The 25,879-nt window shown below is 31.5% G+C and overlaps 2 protein-coding genes across 3 annotated transcripts in view; both read left to right on the top strand.

Annotated features, from left to right (window-relative positions):
- Nucleotides 1-23,558, top strand: part of LOC144845312 (lysosomal alpha-mannosidase-like) — a 28,772-nt gene extending 5,214 nt beyond the window's left edge. The window contains exons 2-24 of the mRNA XM_078702547.1: nt 1,400-1,502; nt 3,150-3,323; nt 3,570-3,763; nt 4,646-4,852; nt 11,587-11,658; nt 11,890-12,006; nt 12,461-12,661; nt 13,321-13,375; nt 13,784-13,823; nt 14,191-14,260; nt 15,309-15,425; nt 16,039-16,155; nt 16,696-16,825; nt 17,189-17,277; nt 17,678-17,899; nt 18,490-18,608; nt 19,200-19,301; nt 19,710-19,797; nt 20,297-20,377; nt 20,743-20,967; nt 21,858-22,007; nt 22,683-22,800; nt 22,950-23,558. Coding sequence (XP_078558673.1) covers nt 1,400-1,502; nt 3,150-3,323; nt 3,570-3,763; nt 4,646-4,852; nt 11,587-11,658; nt 11,890-12,006; nt 12,461-12,661; nt 13,321-13,375; nt 13,784-13,823; nt 14,191-14,260; nt 15,309-15,425; nt 16,039-16,155; nt 16,696-16,825; nt 17,189-17,277; nt 17,678-17,899; nt 18,490-18,608; nt 19,200-19,301; nt 19,710-19,797; nt 20,297-20,377; nt 20,743-20,967; nt 21,858-22,007; nt 22,683-22,800; nt 22,950-23,044 — 2,886 coding nt within the window. The 3' untranslated portion in view covers nt 23,045-23,558. The remainder of the gene's footprint in view (nt 1-1,399; nt 1,503-3,149; nt 3,324-3,569; nt 3,764-4,645; nt 4,853-11,586; nt 11,659-11,889; nt 12,007-12,460; nt 12,662-13,320; nt 13,376-13,783; nt 13,824-14,190; nt 14,261-15,308; nt 15,426-16,038; nt 16,156-16,695; nt 16,826-17,188; nt 17,278-17,677; nt 17,900-18,489; nt 18,609-19,199; nt 19,302-19,709; nt 19,798-20,296; nt 20,378-20,742; nt 20,968-21,857; nt 22,008-22,682; nt 22,801-22,949) is intronic.
- A 157-nt stretch (nt 23,559-23,715) lies between these two features.
- LOC144845313 (uncharacterized) overlaps nt 23,716-25,879 on the top strand; it is a 45,125-nt gene continuing 42,961 nt past the window's right edge. Inside the window, exon 1 of one of the 2 annotated variants that reach the window (XM_078702549.1) lies at nt 23,716-23,880. The gene's annotated coding sequence lies outside the window, so the exon portion shown is untranslated. Of the gene's footprint in view, nt 23,885-25,879 lie in introns of both variants that reach the window. The other variant, XM_078702548.1, reaches the window with a different exon arrangement.

Raw genomic sequence — 25,879 nt, 5'->3', positions numbered from 1 at the left:
TGCACGTGTGTCGTTATTTTGCAATTCAAGTTCATCAAAATGAATGAAATCTACTACAGAAGGTATGAAAAACAAAAATCAATTGCAAAACCAATTTTTCTATGCTTTGTACGGGCTGTGCGCACAAGTGCGTGCGTAAAACGCAAACAATTTAGAAAATGTTAAAAGGCTCAAAATGACCTGAAATGTATGCGAAATTGATTATAAATTATTTTTGTGCATTTTGAAATTTCAAATACGCGTACTCGCATAATTGTTTGCGTAGCACGCCATTTTTATCATGTCAAAAGTTGCTCCATATTATGAATTTTTTGCTCAGAATTTATGAGCAACCATAAAATTTCATAAAATCTGCAACGTCATATAACAAAGTTTCTTGCACATGTACAGTTAGAGGTCAATCTTCTGACCAAGCTATACAATCTCATGTTGATAAGAAAAAAAGATCATGACAATAACAAGGGGTTATTCGCCAGGTGCGCATAACCAAAAAAAAAAAAAAATGTTGATGTCATACAATCATAAGAAGTTAATTGGCAAGGTGCGAATAACTAAAAAGGTAATTATAAACCTATAATCGAAATGATCGAAATTAAACTTGTATTCAGTTGGTAATACAATTAATATATCAATTTAACAAGAAAAACTAATACTTATATTTACAAAAGAAAATCAACATTCGGTAATTACTACCAACTAATCAAAATTAAGTGAATTAACGCAAATGATGGCATATTTCGCAACCGTAAAGTTAACTTACATTACCTGCTCTACCAATATACAAAATGATACAATAATAGCCCATTAGAAAATGACATGGTCCCGATCGGGATGCAGAGGAATCCTGTATGGTTACAACTTCGTGATGATAAAATCCTGGTGGGATTTCATCGGGATACTTATCTAATTTTCAGAAAATAATAATATAATAAATACACAAATTCAAACTAGGTGATTGATCAGTAAAATATAACAATATGTATATAAAGATTACATTTCATACTGATCTCTTAAAGAAAATTATAGATTTTTTCTTTATTCAATTTAGTGGTGTTTTGTGGCGTTGAAGCTAACAGACTGGTTGTTGTTGATGTGTTGCGACAATTGAAAAGTTTAACAATAGTTTAACTGATTTTAACTTGTTTCTAGAAAGAAAAATCTAAGTTAAATTTACCACTAAAGCGTGTTAATAACATTTGCTTTATATCATTTTATATCATATTAACCTACCGGGCCCCTATGGGTCATGCGAACATTAGCATGACCCATAGATGTTTAATGTTTTGTTTAGACAATAAATAAATCACCGTTTCTTAGCCTACTGATTATTCACAGTGTATCTAAAATGTAATATTGTATTAAATTTCCATTATTTACTATAACAATTTTTATATTTCAGTCTTGCACTGGTACAAAAGAGGGTGCCATCAATGTTCATTTAGTCCCTCACACCCATGATGATGTTGGATGGTTGAAGACTGTCGATGAATATTATTATGGAGGTACAGTAATTCAGTGCCTATATAATACTGAAGGATTGGGAGGAAACAGAGAAAATGTAAACCCAAAATGAGATTTAGTGATGATCTGAGGATATATTCAATTCAATTCAACTTTATTTAAACTACGGAGGCCCAGATCAGCACATGGTTGTTCTTCCCTGTGGCCGAGTACAAACAAAAAATACAAATACAATTTCAATACTGTTTTTACAATATTATGTACAGTATATAAATATATATTTAAAAGTTTTAATAAAGGTTATGTTTAAATGTTGTAGGGTCATAGACGAGTGAATGTCAACACCAAGGTTGTTCCATTCAAGTGCACCTTTACTGTATATGCAAGGCTACGTTTTTTATTTTTCAGTCTTACTGTAGGTAAAAGCAGAGCAACATTTAAGTGACTATGCCTAGGGTTGAATGTATTATTACAAAATCTAAATATAAGAGTGAGATAGTTAGTAGTTAAATTATGAAGAATTTTATATACAGGTATAAGACGATTTATAGTTTGCATTTCAGACAATATTTTCCAATTTAGTTGGTTTCTGACTTCCCTTTTTGGGGTATTCCATGATGCCCCACATATTATTCTCCCTGTCCGATTTTGAATAACTAATCCACAGTTAGACCAAATAACATTACAATACTCAACGTGGCACAACTAATACTGTTATACTTTTTATAGTTTTGGGATCATAAATTGTTTGGCTTTTTTAACATGCCAGTTAAAGCTTTTTTACAAACATTTGCTATTTGTTTATCCAAACTTAAATGTTTAGCAATATATACACCAAGATATTTACAATTGTCTACCCTAAGATAATTCAATATCATTAATATTAACATATAAGCTATTACAGAACAAAGCCTTTGTCTAGATCCAATTAACATAAATTTGAACTTTTTAACATTAAGACTAAGTTTGTTGCTCTCAAGCCAATTGTTATGTTTTAAACATGCAGTTATAACATCAGTTGAATTAGAGGAATATCAGATTGCAGTATCATCAGCATAATAAACTTACACTACAGTGAGAAATACAATTTGGCGGGTCATTAATATATGAGGAAGGCAAGTGGTCCAATAATGGGAGCCCTGTGGCATTCCACACTTGATAAAGTAATCAGATTTGATACCATTTATACAAGTTTGAGTTTGATCACTTGAGTAACTCTTAAACCAGTTAATACAATATTTACTACAATTATACATTTTTAATTTGTTGAAAAATATATGATGATCAATTGTATCAAAAGCTTTTTTTAAGTCAACTTGTTGAGATTTGCAAAAGAGAGAATTAAATAGAGGCTTTGGAGGAGGGATATGATCGTACTTTAGTGGACTGCTAAATCCCCAAGAAAAACAATTTTTTTTCATTATGAATGAGCCTACTGTATTTATTTTTTGTATACCATTAATGAAAACCCACTTCTACCACTATTTGTACATTTATTTAGTTATAGGTAATATTGATAATCCACATTATACTACCTGCATCATATCATGGGCAATCTATTTGTTTCATTCTTTAGGGGCAAATATATCTTTAAGTAAAAATAACTTCCCCAAAATATTCCAGTTCATATAATTTCCATGCATTAACATTATGTAAGCATCTGCTTATTTGTTTTTTTTTTCTTATAGCAAATAACAGTATACAACATGCAGGAGTCCAGTACATTTTAGACTCGGTTGTGTCCGAGTTGCAAGTGAATGCTAATAGGAAATTCATTTATGTAGAGGTTGCATTTTTTGAGCGATGGTGGTGTCACCAAACAGATTCAACTAAACGCATTGTGAAACAACTTGTTAATGAAGGTAAGAAGGTATAAAGCATAATATCCACAGATATACATAGATGGATACAAGGGAGTCCAATAGTCCTTCTTCAACCCACCCTGAAAATGCAACTGAAAGGAAAATAGGGTTTGTGCTTGTATGCTCAAAAAACCTACAAAGATGTGGAACAAATCTTGATCAGTTTATGGCAAACACACCATCCCATGACAGATTCTTGCCTCTTGTTCTTCACTTATACAGTTTTAATTGTTATAAATATCCTAGGACGTTTAATGTTTATTAATGGTGGATGGTGCATGAATGATGAGGCCACAACACACTACAATGGCATCATTGATCAGATGACAGTCGGCTTAAAATTTCTTGAAGAAACATTTGGAGCCTGCGGACGACCTCTAATTGCTTGGCACATTGATCCATTCGGACACTCAAGGGAACAATCCTCTTTGTTTGCACAGGTATAAATGCAGCTGGTTTTCAATCTCCTCACTTCTGTAAAGAGTATTTGTAAAAATTGTAGAGAATAAATAATAGAATTATACTGTATATTACACAGTACTATAGATCAGAATCTTGTGCGGATAGATTTTATAAATAAGATATTTTTTGTTTACACTATACATTGTTTTGAATAGAATAGTAATAATTCTTATTCTTATACCTTTATTGCATACATATATTTTCAAATAAATAAATTACAAAAACAGAAAAATAATAGGCAGGGACACTATTAAAATGAACTGGATTACAAAAAAAACGTATGTTGTATGTTTGTTCATTCATTGGTTATCCGCAGATAACCCCTTGTTATTGTCAGGATCCTTGTTTTTTGTTTGTTTTTTTTCTATTTTATTCTTCTTTATTTCCACAAATTTTGTTCGCAGCGTATCTCTATAAATTTGTCAGAAGATTGACCTCTAACTGTAGAGTATATGATATTAGAGTCGCGCAGCACAAGTTACGCATGATTTTATGAAATTTATTGTTGATCATAAATTCTGAACGAAAATTCATTTTTCAATGAAACTTAACAAAAGTGTATTCCATAATATAGAGCAAATTTTGACATAATAAAAATAGCATGCTATGCAAAAAATTGCGCGTATTTGAAATTTAAAAATGCGCAAAATTAATTTCTAATCAATTTCGCGTATATTTCTTTTCATTTTGAGCATTTCACAATTTTCAAAATTTTTTTTGCTTTCTAAATTTCAATCCTTCTGTAGTAGATTTCATTCATTTTGATGAATGTGACGAGTTCAAATCTAGTTTCATATTAAATCTATATTGAATGAATTACAAAAATAATCTCACTTGAGAATGATGTTTTTGTTTTTCAGATGAGCTTTGATGCATTCTTTTTCGCTCGTATCGACTATGCAGATCAAGCAGAACGAATGAAATTAAAAAACCTAGAAGCAATGTGGAAGAGTAACCCAAACCTTGGTTCATCAGCTGATATGTTTTTTGGTACCTTGTATGGTCCCCTTTATGGACCTCCACATGGATTTTGTTTTGATGAGGCTTGTCACGATCCTCCAATTCAAGTAATTTTTATATTTCCAGTTAATTTTTAAACTATTGTTAAGAATCTTTTTAGTTATCCGCTTGGTAGAGCGGATAACTCCTTGTTACTGTATGGGATCAAAATTTTTTTTCTGTATTATTCTTGGATCCTTCCTTCCTTTTTGTGAGTCGCGTTTCTCTAAAATGTGTAAACATAACATTTCATAACTTTGACAACATATGGGCATTTACGTGAAGTTGTGCACCTCCTATTTTTGAATGACGTCATAGTTGCGCAACGTGACTTACGCGCAATTTTATGAATTTCAATGATGGATTATAGATTAAAAACCAAAAGTCATTTAGTATTGACACTTTGACAAAATTTAAGTCATATCAGGGGCAAACTTTCTACGGATTAAAAATGGCATGTTTCACAAGAAGTTACGCGCGCATTTAAAATTTCAAAATGCGCAAAATTAATTTCTAATCAACTTTTTATGCGTTTCTTGTCATTTTGAGCATGTCAAAAATTCCCACGGGCGCGCAATTTTTTACGCACGCGGTGCGCACGTAGCGTTAAAAACATATTTTTTTCTCTTGAATTATATTTTTCAAGTCTTTCCTAGTAATTTTGAAAACAATTTAGACCTTTTCCAGTTTAAATAACGCCATACGAACACGTTGAATTAGACAATTCGTGCGCGTTTTTTATGAAAAAGCTTAAAAAATCGTCAAAATTATGTCTTTTTTTAAACAGTCATAGTTTCTAAAGTAAACCGTGAACCGTTTATTTTTATTACAAAATCTAGAAGTTGATGAGTTGTAGATATCGGATCATGCATCGATAAGGCTAAAAAAACATTGTGACGTCATCGTATGGCCACACGAATGTAAAAATTAGGATTTTTGTCTCTTTCGTTATTGCTCATCACATTCAATGGAGCGCATCACGCTTATCTGTATTCCTTTTTCTCCTAAATTTATATATTGTGTAGGTCAATCAACTTTCTTTAGCATGAGATAAAAATATTTTAATTTTTATGACGTCATCATGCCTAAAAATTTTAATTACGTGGGTCATTAATTTCATCTTTACAGTAAATTTTAATCTGTAATAGCTCGTAAGAATAAAATGTGATAATCACGATTAAAACGTTTTCTGGAAGCTATTGGATTGTAGATACGAATTCATGTAAACATTTTGCCAATCGGATGTTGTGACGTCATCATATGGCCAGTTGAATAAAAAAAGTCGTATTTTCATATTTTGCGTAATAGTTCATCACATTTAAAAGGGTGCGCATCTATATTTTACGTATTCAAATTTCTTCTACACGTTAATATGTTGTTCCTGAGATAATTTCCTTCTGAAATTGCTATCTAAGTGTTTCATTTTGATACCGTCGCCATGTTAAAAATTGGAATAAATGGCGGGTCCCGTAATTTCACCTATTCTACACTGTATGTAATATGTATACAGCTTATACTGTTTGCATGTATATACTATATGACACAAAATTGACAGAATTCAGCACTAACAGCATATCATATTCTTCAGTTCTTGTCATAATGCCATAAACTTTATCTGTGTGCAATATTCCAACGTATGACGTGCACGTGGCGTTTGTCGTGGTGCGGATAACTAACTCGTCAAAGTGACGAGTTTCATGTCTAGTTTTATTTTAGATTATTATAGAAATGCCAGGTTTTAAATAAGGAGCTTTTGATTTTTGCGACGACCGACAACCAATGTCATGTTAATTCATTACACACATGCAAGGATATTGGAATGCGGTTCCTCACTCCCCACTTCCACATGGTTTGGTTGGTTTCTATAGTTACAGTTAACGAATGATAAAACACTGATTGACCTGAGTAGATTGTTAGTCATCGCAAATCAAAAGCCCTAAGACTCTAGTTAGTATCTAGTCAAAAATTGTTAACTTAATTTAATTAGGCTCTGATCGAGTTAATATATATATGCTATAGTATACTATTAATTACTATGCACATTTTTTCTGCCTGTTTTACTTTACCGTTTTGATTTAGTTTTTTGGCTTATTTTGTTTTGTATTTCCATTGAGATCCAGCCACTGATACCACTAGCATTGTCATTTTTTCAGTAATTTGCCTTTGTATTTAAATACTATAGTATCTATATAGTATAAAATTAATTATGTACTTTTTACTACTACATACTACTATATAATAATTACCCCAATCAAATATTTGAATATGCTAACTTATAATTATAAGTTGAAACTAGACATGAAAGAGTTAGTTATCCGCACCACGACAAACGCCACGTGCACGTCATACGTTGGAATATTGCACACAGATAAAGTTTATGGCACAAGACCTGAAGAATATGATATGCTGTTAGTGCTGAATTCTGTCAATTTTGTGTCATATAGTATATACATGCAAACAGTATAAGCTGTATACATATTACATACAGTGTAGAATAGGTGAAATTACGGGACCCGCCATTTATTCCAATTTTTAACATGGCGACGGTATCAAAATGAAACACTTAGATAGCAATTTCAGAAGGAAATTATCTCAGGAACAACATATTAACGTGTAGAAGAAATTTGAATACGTAAAATATAGATGCGCACCCTTTTAAATGTGATGAACTATTGCGCAAAATATGAAAATACAACTTTTTTTATTCAACTGGCCATATGATGACGTCACAACATCCGATTGGCAAAATGTTTACATGAATTCGTATCTACAATCCAATAGCTTCCAGAAAACGTTTTAATCGTGATTATCACATTTTATTCTTACGAGCTATTACAGATTAAAATTTACTGTAAAGATGAAATTAATGACCCACGTAATTAAAATTTTTAGGCATGATGACGTCATAAAAATTAAAATATTTTTATCTCATGCTAAAGAAAGTTGATTGACCTACACAATATATAAATTTAGGAGAAAAAGGAATACAGATAAGCGCGATGCGCTCCATTGAATGTGATGAGCAATAACGAAAGAGACAAAAATCCTATATTTTACATTCGTGTGGCCATACGATGACGTCACAATGTTTTTTTAGCCTTATTGATGCATGATCCGATATCTACAACTCATCAACTTCTAGATTTTGTAATAAAAATAAACGGTTAACGGTTTACTTTAGAAACTATGACTGTTTAAAAAAAGACATAATTTTGATGATTTTTTAAGATTTTTCATAAAAAACGCGCACGAATTGTCTAATTCAACGTGTTCGTATGGCGTTATTTAAACTGGAAAAGGTCTAAATTGTTTTCAAAATCACTGGGAAAGGCTTGAAAAATATAATTCAAGAGAAAAAAATATGTTTTTAACGCTATGTGCGCACCGCGCGCATAAAAAATTGCGCGCCCGTGGGAATTTTTGACATGCTCAAAATGACAAGAAACGCGTAAAAAGTTGATTAGAAATTAATTTTGCGCATTTTGAAATTTTAAATGCGCGTGCGCGCGTAACTTCTTGTCAAACATGCCATTTTTAATCCGTAGAAAGTTTGCCCCTGATATGACTTAAATTTTGTCAAAGTGTCAATACTAAATGACTTTTGGTTTTTAATCTATGATCAATCATTGAAATTCATAAAATTGCGCATAAGTCACGTTGCGCAACTATGACGTCATTCAAAAATAGGAGGTGCACAACTTCACGTAAATGCCCATATGTTGTCAAAGTTATGAAATGTTATGTTTACACATTTTAGAGGAACACGACTCACAAAAAGGAAGGAAGGAAAGAAGAATAATACAGAAAAACTAGATTTGAACTCGTCACTTTGACGAGTTCGGGTTATCCGCGCAAACGCAACATGCACATTCTTAACCATATGAACCTCGACAATTATTATTATGCCATCCTATGACATGAAATAAATATGTTTACAGTGCTGAATTGTACCTATTATGTAGCATACATCATATTACAGTATTTTACAGAATAAACTGTATATGTTATATACAGTGTAGCATAGACAAAATTACGAGACCCATCTTTTAAATCTAATTATTAACACGATGACGTCATCAAATTGACATATAAAGATAACAATTTTAGAAGATAATTATCTAAATAATTACATTAAAACAAATTTGAAGAATTTTGGGCACGTAAAAGTGAGATGCGCTCTCGTTTAAACGCAATGAACTTTTACGCAAGAGATGAAAATATGACTTTTTGAATTCAACTGGCCATATGATGACGTCACAACATCTGATTGGCAAAATATTCACATGAATTTGTATCTACAATCCAATAGCTTCCAGAAAACGTTTTAATCATGATTATCACTTTTATTCTGACGAGCTATAACAGATTGAAATTTACTGTAAAGATGAAAATAGGTGACCCACGTTATTTACATTTTTAGACATGATAATGTCATAAAAAAATAAAATATTTTTAAGTCATGCGAAAGATAGTTGATTGACCTAGACAGTATTAAAATATCTGAGGAAATGGAATACGTATAAGCGAGATGCGCTCTATTTAATGTGATGAGCAATAACGAAAAAGTAAAAAATCCTATATTTTACATTCGTGTGGCCATACGATGACGTCATAACATCCGAGGGGTAAAGATTCTGCATGAATTCATATCTACAACATATCTGCTTACATATTAAATTGAAAAAATTGGGGGTCGTGGATGATCCTGAGGAGCTATAATAGATTAAAAATAGGCATAATTTTGACAATATTTTGTCACTTTTGCAACTAAAACGCGCGCAAATGGTCTAAATCAACGTGTTCGTATGACGTCATTTTAATTTGAAATGATGTCAATCTTTTTAAAAATGACTAAGAAAGGCTGTAAAATCATAATTCAAGAGAAAAACACATGATTTTTATGCTCCGTGCGCACCTTACGCATAATTTTTTTCGCGCGCGTGGGAATTTTTGACATGTTTAAAATGTCATGATCAGTGTAGAAAGTTGATTAGAAATTAATTTTGCGCATTTTGAAATTTTAAATGCGCGTGCGCGCGTAACTTCTTGTGAAACATGCCATTTTTAATCCATAGAAAGTTTGCCCTTAATGTGACTTAAATTTTCACCAAGTGTCAATACAGAATTACTTTTGGTTTATAATCTATGATCAATCATTACAATTCATAAAATCGCACGTAACTTACGCTGCGCGACTCTAACGTCATATAACGAAATTTCTTGCACATCTACAGCTACAGGTCAATCTTATGACAAAGTTATGCAATCTTATGTTGACCATAATTAGAGATACGCTGCGAACAAAATTCCGGGAAAGAAAGAAGAATAACAAAGAAGATGATGAAGATGAAAAAAAAGATATTTACAATCACAAGGGTTATCCGCAACTAAGTTGCGGATAACCAAAAATATTGATCTCATACAATTACAAGGAGTTATCCGCTTGGTATACCAAGCGGATAACTAATAATACAGAAAAACTAGATTTGAACTCGTCACTTTGACGAGTTCGGGTTATCCGCGCAAACGTAACATGCACATACTTAACCATATGAACCTCAACAATTATTATGCCATCCTATGACATGAAATAAATATGTTTACAGTGCTGAATTGTACCTATTATGTAGCATACATCATATTACAGTATTTTACAGAATAAACTGTATATGTTATACAGTGTAGCATAGACAAAATTATGAGACCCATCTTTTAAATCCAATTATTAACACGATGACGTCATCAAATTGACATATAAAGATAACAATTTTAGAAGATAATTATCTAAATAATTACATTAAATCAAATTTGAAGAATTTTGGGCACGTAAAAGTGAGATGCGCTCTATTTAATATGATGAGCAATAACGAAAGAGTAAAAAATCCTATATTTTACATTCGTGTGGCCATACGATGACGTCATAACATCCGAGTGGTAAAGGTTCTGCATGAATTCATATCTACAACATATCTGCTTACATATTAAATTAAAAAAATTGGGGGTCGTGGATGATCCTGAGGAGCTATAATAGATTAAAAATAGGCTTAATTTTGACAATATGTTGTCACTTTTGCAACTAAAACGCGCGCAAATTGTCTAAATCAACGTGTTCGTATGACGTCATTTTAATTTGAAATGATGTAAATCTTTGTTAAAATGACTAAGAAAGGCTGTAAAATCATAATTCAAGAGAAAAACACATGATTTTCATGCTCCGTGCGCACCTTACGCGTAATTCTTTTCGCGCGCGTGGGAATTTTTGACATGTTTAAATTGTCATGATCAGCGTAGAAAGTTGATTAGAAATTAATTTTGCGCATTTTGAAATTTTAAATGCGCGTGCGCGCGTAACTTCTTGTGAAACATGCTATTTTTAATCCATAGAAAGTTTTCATATGATATGACTTAAATTTTCACTAAGTGTCAAAACAAAATGACTTTTGGTTTATAATCTATGATCAATCATTGAAATTCATAAAATCGCGCGTAACTTACGCTGCGCGACTCTAACGTCATTAAAAATATGGAGGTGCACAACTTCAGGTAAATGTCCATATAATGACAAAGTTATACAAAAGATATATTCACAAGCAATAGGGGATATGCGACGCACAAAAATCCGGGAAAGAAAGAAGAATAACAAAGAAGAAGATGAAAAAAAAGATATTTACAATCACATGGGTTATCCGCAACTAAGTTGCGGATAACCAAAAATATTGATCTCATACAATAACAAGGAGTTATCCGCTTGGTATACCAAGCGGATAACTAATAAACAATTTTGCATTTCAATGTTATGTAGGATGATAAGAATTTGTCAGGCTACAATGTTGACCAAAGAGTGACGGATTTTATATCTGCTGTACAAGATCAGGTAACAAACATGTCTATCTTAAATAAAATGTTCATGCGAGAGACGCCCAAAAACTGTTTAATAATAGAAACTGGATTTTAACTTGTTTGTAATCCCCTATAAATGATGTACATTGGTAATTACCATTTTAATGGGTAGATTAAAGCAACATATTTGTATACTGGCTATCCTTATACTATACTGATATATATGTATCAAGCTTTGTTTAACATTAATATTGTTTTTTTACAGGCTAAACATTTCAAGACCAATAACATCATGATGACAATGGGAATGGATTTTGAATATGAGAATGCCATTCCTTGGTATAAGAATCTTGATAAGCTTATTAAATATGTAAATGAGAAGGTACAGTATGTTTTTTTTTAATTGACAAGAAAAGAGATAGGGTTCATCATTGATAAAACGATGTTTTCAAAATATACATTTATTCAATAATTGTGTTTATATTGAACCCAATTCAATAAAGATGACAAAGGACATATACAGTATAAGATTGTAAAATTTTATTAGATAAAGTCCTGAAAAAAATAATTTCTTCAAATGTTTTTGTTGAATATACCATTTTGATGTCACATAATAGTTATCCACTTTGACCAAAAATTGGGTCTCCAACTAAAATATTTGTTAAATATTTAAATTGTCTGTCAGACAATACATTTTTGGTTAAATTTATCTGTTCATTTTGTCTTTTTATAAAGTGAAATCATTATTTTTTTCGTCTTGGAATTATTTGTTTAAAAAAACCTGTACTGCATTGTGCTTAGATTTCAATTATAATTAATTTTTTTTATATCTATAGACAAATTCTACAAACATACATCTACTGTATTCTAACCCAGCATGTTACATTAAAAGTCTAAATGAAGCTGGTGTAACATGGAATACAAAAAGCGATGACCTATTTCCTTACGGTGATGCACCACATAACTACTGGTCAGGGTACTTCACCAGTCGACCTTCCATTAAAGGTTATGTCAGAGAATCAAATAATATATTGCAGGTACACTAAATTCCTTTTTACTTATTAAAATCCTAGTTATATAGAAAAGCACACACCTGATTGTATTCTTGCAATTTGATTGGTCAATTACGCATCACGTGTCAATGAAAAAGTGATATCTAATGGTGATAATAAACACGCTCTAATGCCTGTTCTTCTTTCTTAAAAAATTTGAAAATTTGTGACATGTGACATTGTTGACTGATCGTGTTCGTATATCAAATTGTTTTGTGTTATAAAACAAATAATGAATGTTTTGTATTCGTTGAATGGATATTTTCAACTCGTGAAGTATTCTCACCATTCTATTCATAAACATTCATTATTTGTATAATATTTGGTATTGATTTTAGATGATTTGGTTGTGACAGTGAAACCTGTAAAATCTAACCTAATTGATCAAAAGACGATTTAACACAAGTTGTTCCATGCTTGATGATGATGATTATGATGATGATGATACCCAGGTATTTTAATCCTGACTGATTTCACAACAGCAAATTATCTCCACCCTAATTATTTGCTTTATTTATTAAATTAAGATTTCTAAGATTCACTAATAATATAGAAAATCTAATGTCCATCCATCCAAACATACAAGATGACTTTGTATTTGTGTATTCTAAAAGTTTTATTTCTTTTCTTCCAATTATTTATAGATATGCAAACAATTGGAAATTCTTGAAAAATCTAAGTTCTCATCCGAAGTTCTCAGTAAGTTTATAAAGTTTACAAATGTTATTTAAAAGTTTCAGTTTGTATTCCAATCTGAGACCACTTAGGCAATTTAGGTTGTCTCATGGTTTGTTTTCCAATCTAAATTGGGACAATAATAATTTCCAAACTTGAGTTTCACATAAAAAAGTACAATATTAAAATCTTGTCTCTGAGTTCAGTCTCCAGTCTAAACAGAAACTGGCTAAACATGAGTTTTACAAGGTTTTTAAAAATAATGCTGACTAGTAACATATTTTTTCCTTGTATCTGGTTTTCCGTCTCAAAACTTTTTAATGGAGAGTGGGTTTTAATGGGCTTTAAAAAAATCACAATTATTCATGTATAATGCACGATAGATACAGCATAACTGTATGAATAATATTTTGTTAATACACTTTTATATAGAGCGAGCCATGGCTGTTGCCCAACATCATGATGCAGTCAGGTAATGATTTTAATTGTTTTATGCTGTTAACAAAATGAGAGTGTTTTATAAAATTAACGTTTAATCAGTACAAGTAAGTAAGTAAATGAGAATTTAATCGTTGTTTGCATTATATTATTTTTATTATATCTGTCAATATGTATTTTAGTGTCACACTGTTTGTGTTACAGTTACCAAGATTGACAAATACAGCAATGCATTTGTCTTGATTGTTTTGTTGAAATTGTTAAATTACTGAAAAAATATTAATGCGAGGCTAGTGATTTAAAAGTTGTGTTAGAGTTCCATCCGACGACAACCTACTTACTAGTTGGTACATATCAAAATTTGCCAAAACATCGTCCTAAATATTTCTACCTTATTTCAGTGGCACTGAAAAGCAACATGTTGCTGATGATTACGCAAGGCGACTTTCTGCTGGTCGAGCCAGGTGTCAGGTGAGACTTTTTTATTCTACTTGTTCATTTGAATGGGAAATTTTACTATACAATAAAATCATTATACATTCAACATTTTGTTTAACATATCCTTTTTTCAATTTGTGTAGTCAACATTGTATTTCTTAATAATTTGTGTTTGCTGTTTCAAGGGTAAAGCTCAAACTTTATGTGACAAAAAAATGTGATGTTCCCACCCTGGACAGGAAGACCCACATTGTCGGGTGTAGTTCTTTTAGCCTATTTGATTCCCACGCCTAAGTATTCAATGGTACCAAGTATTATTATTCGTAAACGCATAATTTTAATTGTATCGATCATTAATAATTTAAAATCAACAGCGAATATAATTACTGTAAACATAAATTTCCCATAACATAAATTTTGACTACAGTTATGAAGCACATGTGCAGGGTAATAATCTAGTGCTTAATACTACCGTCTGGAAAATAACTATTGTTGGCGTTTCGGTCCCTGGATGTAACATCATACAGCCCAGATGGACGTGTAAACCGCAATGAGCTGGGCCATGATAGTTGTTTAATGACAACCTATTCGTAAAATCGACGATTCGTAAACTTTGTAAAATACACATTTCACTGTATGTTTTTAGTGGCTACAGTACTTGAATTTTCTGAAAAAATCATAACTACGAAATTCTTTAATCTTAAAAAATAAAAATTTTTATTCTGTTGAACTTAATATTTAGGTTAAATGTTTAAATGTCCTTGAATTTTACTAGCTTGCAGGTGTACGAACCCTGATATATGGACACTATGATGTCATCACTACTTTATTTGGGCACATCACACATTTTTGTCTAAGTAGTTTGATAGTCTAGACAGAGCTTAATAAATGAGAATTAGAACGAAATTAGCAATTCGAAATTCGGCCTTGAGGTGATCAAGTGTCACTGTAATCAAATAAAGTATATTACTATTATAGCAAGTTTTACCATACATTATAAGTTAAAAATATAAAACTGTATAATGTTTTTTCTTGGTAAGGCTTTGAGTATGTACTTGTCTTTTTTCAAATGTATATTTAGGAATTGATTGGAACCACGATGACATCATTTGTGACTGGAAAAACTGGAATCAACGAAGCACAATATTGTGAATATACAAATATAAGTATTTGTGCCATTACAGAATCTTCAAACAAGGTATGTATATTATATTTCATAGTAAAACTGGATTTTATATTAATTTAATGTATTATTAAAGTACATAAATAATAAATCCATTTATTTTTCCACTTTTATATCTCAAAAAGTGCATAATCTTTTGAATTATGTATGTAAATACTGCCTTCTATATTCCATTTTTAAAATATATTATCCTCTTGAAAAAATAATTTTTTAAAAATGTTTTGTTGAATATGCCATTTTAATGTCACATAATAGTTATTCAATTTGACCAAAAATTAGATCAAACAAACATTTTTTTACCGGCAAAAAAAATAGTCAAATTGACTAGAAGTCAATGGGTTTTTGGTTTAATTTAACCGTTTATTTTGTCTTTTTATAAGTGAAACATTATTTTTTAGTGCTTAACTTTATTAAAACTGAGAAAAAGTTTTTTTATAAATCTAAAATGTTTTCTTTGGGGACAAAAATGAAAAACATTAAAACTAAATAAACAAAATTCATTTTGAAAATTGAAAAACATTAAAACTAACATCCATATTGTTCAATATTTATGATATAATCATATTTTATTCAGAAGAAATTTATTTTTAATCATATTGATTTATGTTTCTTTTTTTTTATTTACAAGTTTATTGTAACAGTTTACAATCCGATAGCTCGTGCAGTTACAGACTATGCCAACATACCAGTTGATGGAAACGTTTATGTAGTCACAGATGAAAATAAATTTGTCATCAGCAGCCAGGTAAGATTCAGTCATTTGCTACAGTACAATCCGCTTCAGAATATCCAGTTATATAAGTAGCAATTAGCATTAGATAAGTTTGTTAAATATTAGTGTGTTTGGGCAAACTCATACGTACCCGTATCAATATGTATACATTTGAATATATAGTTTTTTCATTTTACTACCGTTAAAGGGCTAAAGGTATGTATCTAGGTCAGTCGGCGCATCTAGCCTAGGCCTAGCCAACATTTTTTACTTCTTTGTCGTTTTCTTGAAACATTTTTATACTGAAACTCTGTATTCTTGAATATTTTATGTTTAAGTTTTGATGATAAGTGCGAAAATCAGTATCACATATGGTATACTGATGTACGTGAGTTTTACCCATATGTATAATGGAGGTTGCCCAAACTGCCTATTCCCTTTTTTTGACTACTCAATATATATTTTTAGCAGAACACCATTACTGCATGCTAATCTTCCTATCAAATGGGAATTGTTATTAGGCCTTGTCATAATATTAAGATTCTACAATTTTTTCTTTTATGTATTATATAGGTATTTGATGTAACAGCTGAGACAAAGCGAATTCGCAGAACTAGAAAAGGTTCTAGTAAAGTTCTCGTCTTTCCTTACTCGGTGTCTGCATTGGGGTGGTCAGTATATCATGTGACAGCTCAAAGCTACTGTAAGATTCTTTCATTAGTAGATAATACCACACTAAAATAACAATAAATTATTTAAACCCAGAAACAGGAACTCAGTTTTCTTTAAATTCAATACAATTATGAACAAAACCAAATTGTAAATCATTGTTGAATTTCTTTTAGAAATGTGCTCCTATATATAATGTATTTGCTTGTAAAAATAAATTATAATAGGTATCACTAATTTTGTCAGTTTTTGATAAAGATATGATACTTTAATGGGATGTTTTAGATAATTTTGTATCTATACCATACAGCATAGAGATATTATAGTGAATAATATATCTATGAATACAGTTTATGAGGTGAGAATGTATTAATAGTATTTGTTTTGTTCTGTATAGTAACCACAAATGAAATGAATTCTAAAGGAATCAGCAAGTATACAACTGCAAGGATTCCATTTAATGGGGATACAATAATAAAAAATAAGGTAATAAGTGTGTATCACAGAAGATTTGGCCCAAAGACGATTAGGCCCACTTTTAGTGGGAAGATTCATCTCACTTTAGACCAAACGAATGATTGTTAATATACATTTTTTGTGGTGTTTATCTAGTTTTTAAAGGTGTTTGAACTACCATTTACACATTTTATTGATATTGCCAATGTTGATATATAAATAAAGATTACTCAAAAAAACATAATTTTACACGCAGTTATTTTGAAAACTTGTTATTTATGCATTCATGAATTGTAAAAATGATTTACAGTATGTCCTAGATTGTTTTAATTTTAATTTTATGTTTTATTCTTTCTTTTGCCAAAATAAATCCAATAGTAAATAGAAAACTTCTTTTCAAACATAATACACTGATTGTATTTTATTCCAGATTTTTAGTCTTTCTTTTGATGGTACTACTGGACTTCTGAAATCAATGACTAATTTGCTGACAAACACATCAATCAAAGTGAACCAGTCATTCTACTGGTATGATCCCAACACAGGTGATAGCGTTAGTAGCCAACCTTCAGGTGCATATATCTTCCGTCCTATCAAGTCAACACCAGAACCACTGTTTAATGGAAAATCTGTATCTTTGTCAGTCATAGAGGTAATCTTCTCTGCTTTTTAATTGTTTAGGCCAAGTTACACAGACGAGCAGTAACAGTAATAAAAATATAGAATTTATTTTATTCATTATGACCATTTAATACACACAACGCAGAGGGGATGGGCGCGGTTTCCGCTCAGGATAGATACAGATGTGAGAAAAGCTACACGGTTTTCCACTTACGTGGTCAACCCAAATCCATATAAAGCAAATCAAAGAATTTAATTTATTGATCAAAAGAGGATAAAAGAGTAAAATTCCCCAAAATATTGCTACAGGGTTAGGTAGGTTTGGCCAGTATGAGTTCATTTTTATACATCTGCTAACCATAAAAATGTATGCATCTGGCCAAACCTACCAAACCCAACTGCTGAGCAGTTAAGGATGGGTCATGAAAACCTATAACCACAGTAGAATTGACAAAGGTTCAAAGATAGAACATAGTTGTAGTAGATAGAGGTTCAATTAGTGTACACATCTTATGTATAGCACTTGAGATTGAGTTGTCTGTCTGTATGTGTCCATGTATAGTTACTTATTATTCCAATTGTGTTCACTATCAATATTTGAGTGCAACTTTATTTTAACAGGGTAACCTCATACAAGAGGTTCATCAACAGTTTCAACCATGGCTTAGTCAAGTGGTGAGAATTCGAGAAGGCCAGGAATTTGCCGAGTTTGAGTGGACTGTAGGACCAATTCCAATCAAGTATGGCAATACTTTCTGAAAGAAAATTAGATAAAACAATGTATAAAATGGAAAATAAAAAAGAAAAAATCCTGTCTGAACAGTGTCATTGTATATTATACAAATAATAGATGTTTATAAGTTGAATGATGAGAATATTTCATCAGTTAAAAAATTTATTTTTGTTTTATTTGATTGATTTTTAATAAGCGGAGCCAGGTTGAATATAGAGCAGTCACATTTTCATTGAATATAAAACATTCATTATTTTTTTGTATATAACACACCTACTTTAATTCAATTTATTCATTGTTAATCATTGACGAATGCTAGGCTGGGAAGCTAGGCAATTCAACAAGGCATGGTGCTCCAACTTACGGCGCGCACAACAAGCATGGCAAACATTCTCAAAATGTTTACAGAAAGCTAAACATGCATTAGAGTGTGTTAATTATCACCATTAGATCATATCGCTTTTTTGTTTTTTCTGTACGTGATGCGTAAAGAATACAATAAGGTGTGTTATAAAACAAAATGAATCATCTACATACATACAGTAAATTATGTTTTAACTTAAAAGTTTGCAGTAAACCTATTTCGTTTTTTTTTCAGTGATAACAATGGCAAAGAAATAATTAGTCGTTTTGATTCAGATATAGAATCAGAGAATACGTTCTACACAGATGCCAATGGAAGACAGATGATCAAGAGACAGTAAGAATCCCATACTTTTATATTACTGTATTTATATTATTAAGTATTTGTATTGCCATAGATAAAAAACTTCTCTTCTTCGTTTGTGTCTATGTATATGTGACGGTATACTTTTATTTTCATCAATTGATTTGAACTTGAATTGAGATTGATTGATTAGCCTCAAACGTGTTTACTGTCAACCTCATTTTACCAAAACATGTATACAGTAGAACCCCAACATACACTTCCCCTCATTCGTTTAATGGGAAAGTGTCATCTTAATGGTGGTCCCAAAGGAGTTCTATTGTATAAAAGCCTACATTGCTATTTGAAAAATGATTTGTAAACTCTGCCTTCTAGTTTGTGGCCGTTTATGGTAAAATTATAGATGAATAAATGTAAAAAAAAATTGTGTTTTTATTTAAGGCTGAATCATCGTGACACATGGGACTACAAAATTACAGAACCAGTTGCAGGCAATTATTATCCAGTTAATAGCAGGATCTGTATTAAGGTAAACACAATCTTTCTAAACCAGAAAGTAAATAATAATAATAATGGTAGTCTTATATCGCGCCTAATACAAAGTTTCTAAGCGCTCTACACACAAAAATGATCCATAAAATATCCTAAGATAACCAATAAAATGAATAGGAAGCAAAGGAACCATTTACGCCGCTCCATTCTTCGTATGAGAGCTCGCCAGAGCAGTATTCGCAAGAGCTCAAGAGAAAAAGGCATCTGTCTATCCTATCCTATCAAAATTAGAAGTAAAAAGATAATACATAAAACTGTAGGTTATAGGTTAAACAATTGTGTTGGGATAGTTTATTGCTTTTAATATAATACAAACATTTTCTAACAAACAAATGCTGTATTTTAGCCAATTTTCTAATATATGTCCTAAAGATCTGACAACCCCGCAATGACCTGAGCGATGTTCTTGTTACTGTATCCATTAATGAAAAGAAGCATAGTGACTATACATTTTACTTTCATTTTTATATTTACAGGATTCTAAAGCACAGCTAACTGTGTTAACTGACCGTAGTCAAGGTGGTAGTTCCTTAAACAATGGATCTATTGAACTTATGGTAAAGATGTTTTTACGCAGTAGCCAAGAATTATAATTGATCATTTGTTTTCTTGCACTTTTATACCATTGTAAAAACATTAGGATTGGCCCGTTTTTAAAATGTTAACATTTGAATGGTGCTCACTGACTGAAAAAAGAATTTAGAAAGACTCTAAGCAATCCATTCAAATCCATCTATGAGTTTTAGCGACAGTTGACATTCTTACAAATTAATTATAACAACAAGAAACCCATTGGAACCATGTTTCAACTTGTAAGGTTAAAATCAATAACAAAATTTAGCAAAAACAAAGGGTATATAAACTTGCTAAACTTACTTATACTAAACTTGATCACTTTGACATTAACCTTAATTTATGACAGATACATCGAAGGTTACTAGTTGATGACTATCGAGGTGTCGGTGAACCATTGAATGAATCTGGACAATTTGGGGATGGATTGATGGTGCGTGGCAAGCACTTTGTACAGCTTGCAAAGCCATCAGATGCTGGGAAAATGCACAGAAGCCTTGGGGAGAAATTATACATGGCCCCTATGGTGATGTTTATGCCTTCTGCAGTAGCAAATACAGCCAAAAAGATAAAAGTGAGTTTATTTATTCTTTCTTTTGACTGGATTGCATTTTCAGTAACGCAGTACTGCTTTCCAAAATGGTCCAGATACAAGTTTAAAAGTAAAGAAAAAAAAAAGAGTTCTTGACATACTACTTACTTACTACGTACCGTCCTCATTATGAGGGTTGGTTGCAGTTCCTCCATTTCGGTTTGTCTTGCATGATGTGTGATGCTATGTGGATTTTCAAACCGGTCTATGATCTGATGCTGGATTTCCAGGATGTTCATGGTCGTCATGGTACCATCTGTTCATTTTCCAAAAAGTTTATGTGCAGTTAAGGCCAATTTACACAGACGAGCGGTAATGGTAATAAAAATATAGAATCTATGTTATTACTTATGACTACACAAAACGTGGATAGAATCTATGTGGAACAAGCTACACGGTTTTCAGCTTGCAGTTACCGTTCGTCTGTGTACATTAGCCTTTATGCTTCCTGCACTCCCTTGTGTGATTTTTCTCTTATAGAGCATTTGCCTTGCCATATTATCATACTATTTTTAATTCCAATCGAAATTAGATTTGATTTACTTTTACTTTCTGCATCTGCCATCTATAAATATTCATGTGATTGTGATTGCATAAAAACAAGAAATACAACATTGAAGACAAATAGTTGAATTTTTATTTATTTTATGCAATGTACATATCCATTTCGCGTATCAAAACATTTTCGCACGCATGGTTGTATTAGTTAAAGTATTCTTTCTGTAGTTTTATAGTCTATGGAGACTTGAGAGTAGTACTTCCCCTATGTTTCTTCCATGTGTTCTTCTGCTACACAGTCTGTAACAATGTTAATACTTGCACTGATTGTGCTGTCAAGTTACAGTTCACTCACATTTAAATTTCTTTAATAGGGTTCATTGTTACAGCACCAAATTCCAGAAAATGTGCATCTCCTTACTCTGGAGAAGTGGGGTGATGATACAGTGTTGTTGAGGTTGGAACATCAATATGAAAAGACCGACAATGCAGACTTATCAAAGAATGCTACTGTTTCTTTGAAGGTAAAACTATTATGTGTCAACTATCTAAATAGGGCCAAACTACAGATAGTGAGGTAACCTATTGTATTTGAGGTGCCTCTTGCCAAATTATGTATAATATAAGCCCAATTAAGGCTTTGACCCATTTTTTTTCAGGTTTACAATTATTTGAACATGATTTAAGCATCTTTCACATTTGCTCCCGTCCAGCTCCGGCACATAGAATTGAACTTCACGACGCACAAAATGGCTACCACGCATATCGATTGGCACATAGGTGGGGTTCAATATTATTTGCTGGAGCCGAAATGGAGTGCAGTGTGAAAGACACTTTACACAGCATGGATGCAAAAGTACTTATGAATAGAACAGTTTCCAGATCAGATTCATTGTCAAGCATAGAGCATCTTACTGTATATTATTTCATAATTTCCTTTCATTAACTTCTGAATATAGAAATGATAATTGAAGTATTTAACTATTATGGAGTACCTTGCATCAGGGAGTTGAGTAATTGGTCATGTGTGTACCTAGCCATGAGCGCAGGCTCAGTGATATAGATGTATGAATGGCTGGAGTTCGTGGGTTCATGTACATACAGCAGTATAAAGTACAAAATTACGTCAGATTAGAGCAAACATCTTACCAATTTCAGAAATGTTATTCTGTTCTTTGTAATTTTATTGATTTTTCTAGGGTCTGTTTGCTGACTTTGACATTATAAGTGTGCAGGAGATGACTTTAGGTGGTAATCAACTGTTATCAGAAGCTAAGAGGTTAAAATGGAAAACAGCTGATGGCTTAGTACCAACAGGTAAGAACTAGAAGACAATTATAAATTTAAATTCTTATAAAAACTGTTGAAATTCTATTTTATTTTAGGCTAGGTGTAAATCTACTGTTAAACCTAATAATATCTTTTTTAATTGGTTTTAATTAAATTTTGTGTTTCTTTTTTAACAGATTATAAGCCGGAGCCAGTTTCAGCAGACACACTAAGTGTCATGTTGACGCCAATGCAAATTAGGACATTTATAGCCAAGATTAAAATGCATTAACTTGTTTATACATCAAGTAATGCATAGTTTAGTATCCAGTTTATGATAAATAATAGTCATATTAATTATACAGTACATATCTTTCGTACATATCATATAGGGAATATTGTATACATACAGTTGTACACTAAAAATTATATATTTTTATATTAGAAATATCAGCTGATAAATAACAAACAAGCTATATTCATGTTGTTACTGACTTTTCATGCTACTATATTCTTTAGAAGTTCTATCTTTACCTGGCTAAGGCTTTGAAGTTATATATATTTTTATACAGCTACAGTATCATTAAATCATTGTGCTAAATAGATAGATGTAGCTACATTTATCAGTTTCAGTGTGTATTTATTTAATATTTTATTTGATCATTATATTTATTTTATATGTAACAATATGCAGTTGATATGATGATCACTGAAGCAATATATTTACTATTTTTGTTTCTTTCAACAAAACATTTGCCAAAACAAATATTTAATAGGGTATGTTTTATAGGAATATTTATTTCAATTTTGATATTAAGATAACTTTTATGTGCACAGCTGTAATTATTAATTTTGTTGAAATTCATTTGTATAAAAACACATGAAATAAATAAATTAAAACTGCAAACATTAGAATTTGTTATTGTATATTTTGTTGAAAATGTTAATTTTCACCAAAAAATGTATTGAAATTAATCTTTATTAAATAATATCTTGGGATAGATAAATACGAAACCAAACTGGATGGCACTTTTTGCGCGCCATACAATAAAGCTGACCACATGTCCAATTTCACGTATCAAAACATTGTCGCCGCATGCATGGTTATTCTGTCTGTAGTTTTATAGTGTAGGTAGGTGTATTGAATACAAATAAACGAATAATATTAATGTACCTTATTACTTGCAATTAATTGTAAACATTGTATGTATCTTTTATATCAAACGAACGGTTGTTTTGACATTCTTATTACACAAATGCTTAGGCTAGGCTAGCCAGGTAAGTTATTTCTGTTTGGCAAAAAGTACTTGTATCGGGACGATTCGGTCGGGAGTCCCAGGTGAGACGTTTCGGCCCAATTTAATAATATTGTCGAATACGCATTTAAACAAAATAAATTCTTCGATGATGTTTAATTGTTTGGGTTGTTTTTATTATCAGATAGCCTACTAGGTCTACTACTACTAGGCTAGGCCTAAAAGGGTAATGACTAACTAATGAAATAATAAAGCAAAAACTAACTGGCTAGGCCTAGGCCTAGCTGGGCTAGGCGTATTCTAGGTAGGGCCTAGGCATATAATATCTATGAAAATCCTACTTTACTTGTTTTTAAAATCTAGGCCTAGCTAGATAAAAAGCCTACCTACCTAGAGTAGTAGGGCCTCAACATATGCCGAAAATAATCATTTTTTAGCCATGCAAACGATGTACAAACAAATTGCATCCTCTGTTGGTCGCCTGGCGATTGAAATAAGCGAAAGTACAAATTCCGTTTTTTAGTAAACCTAATAATATTCTTGGGTCAAGTCGGCCCCACGTCAAGTCGGCACCTAGGCAAGTCGGCTTAAGATACGGTATCATATCCATACTTCTAAAAACTAAAGGTAGGGTAAGTATAGAGGGCGGTTCTGTTTGCTAAAGGTACGGTAAAATTGCATTCCTAAAACTCGTTCCTAAATACAAAAATTGTAACTAAATAAAAAACTTGTTCCTAAATATTAAAAACCTAACCCTGCAACCCCATAGCCTTATCACAATGTATTGGATTAACATCTATCTTACATAGCGCCCTCTATAATTACTGTACCTTTAGTTTTTAGAAGTATGGATATGGTACCGTATCTTTAGCCATAACATAATACTATCAACATTTTGGTAATACAGTATCAATAAAATATGTTCTATTAAATATAAAATGGTAGACGAAACACTGATATAGCTTACAATTACATGCCAAAATCAAAGTTAAAAAAAAGGGGAGGTGGTAGGTTTTTTCAGAGCCGTATAAAGTCTTACGACATTGGGTTAAAGTCACTTGATACACAGATTAAGTTAATTGTGTCAAAATTGTCTCCATTAATGCATGTAAAGTATAGAAGCAACAAAATACTTTGAATGTTTTTCTTAAAAAAATTTAAAATTTTGCATATTTGATGGTATATTATTGATGTACAAAGTATGGTAAGAATAATTGCATGCATGTGCACTAGTACATTATAAAGTTTGATTGATTTTGGAACAAAACAAAACATATTGATGAACGAATGTCGTTCATCATTTCATTTGTGATAATTTGCCTTTAATATTATTTAACCTACTGTATCTTTAGCATGATTTTAGAAAATGGTGTCCTTTCTTGGGTATGGAAAACATCGGTAATCCACCCCCTGTCTAAGACAAATCAGCCATGTGAACCGAAGGACTTTCGTCCAATTGCTTTGACTTAAAATATTGTTAAATGCCTGGAAAAAAATTTTCTTAATAAATTGAAATATAATGTAGGAAACAATAACAATACAAATTTGCGTAAAAGAAAAACAGAGGTATAGATGATGCTCTTTTATTTTTTATCCATAACGTTAGTAAACATGTAGACACCCCCCGCAATTTTGTACGATCAATGTTTTTTACTTTTCTAGTGCGTTTAATACTATTTTACCCACACCACAGCCAATTGATTTTAATATTCCACCTAGACTTGTGCTTTTTATTTATAATTGTTTAATAATAGACCGTCCTCAGAGAGTAATGTGCAATAATAACATCTCGACTACTACTAGATCATTAATACTTTGTTCCTTTTATACAAGTGATAAGTAGAAAAGTGCAATATTATTAAGTATGCTGA

Source organism: Antedon bifida, chromosome 6, assembly GCF_963402885.1.
Source record: "Antedon bifida chromosome 6, ecAntBifi1.1, whole genome shotgun sequence".
Classification (NCBI taxonomy): domain Eukaryota; kingdom Metazoa; phylum Echinodermata; class Crinoidea; order Comatulida; family Antedonidae; genus Antedon; species Antedon bifida.
This window is presented reverse-complemented; position numbering and strand designations above follow the sequence as displayed.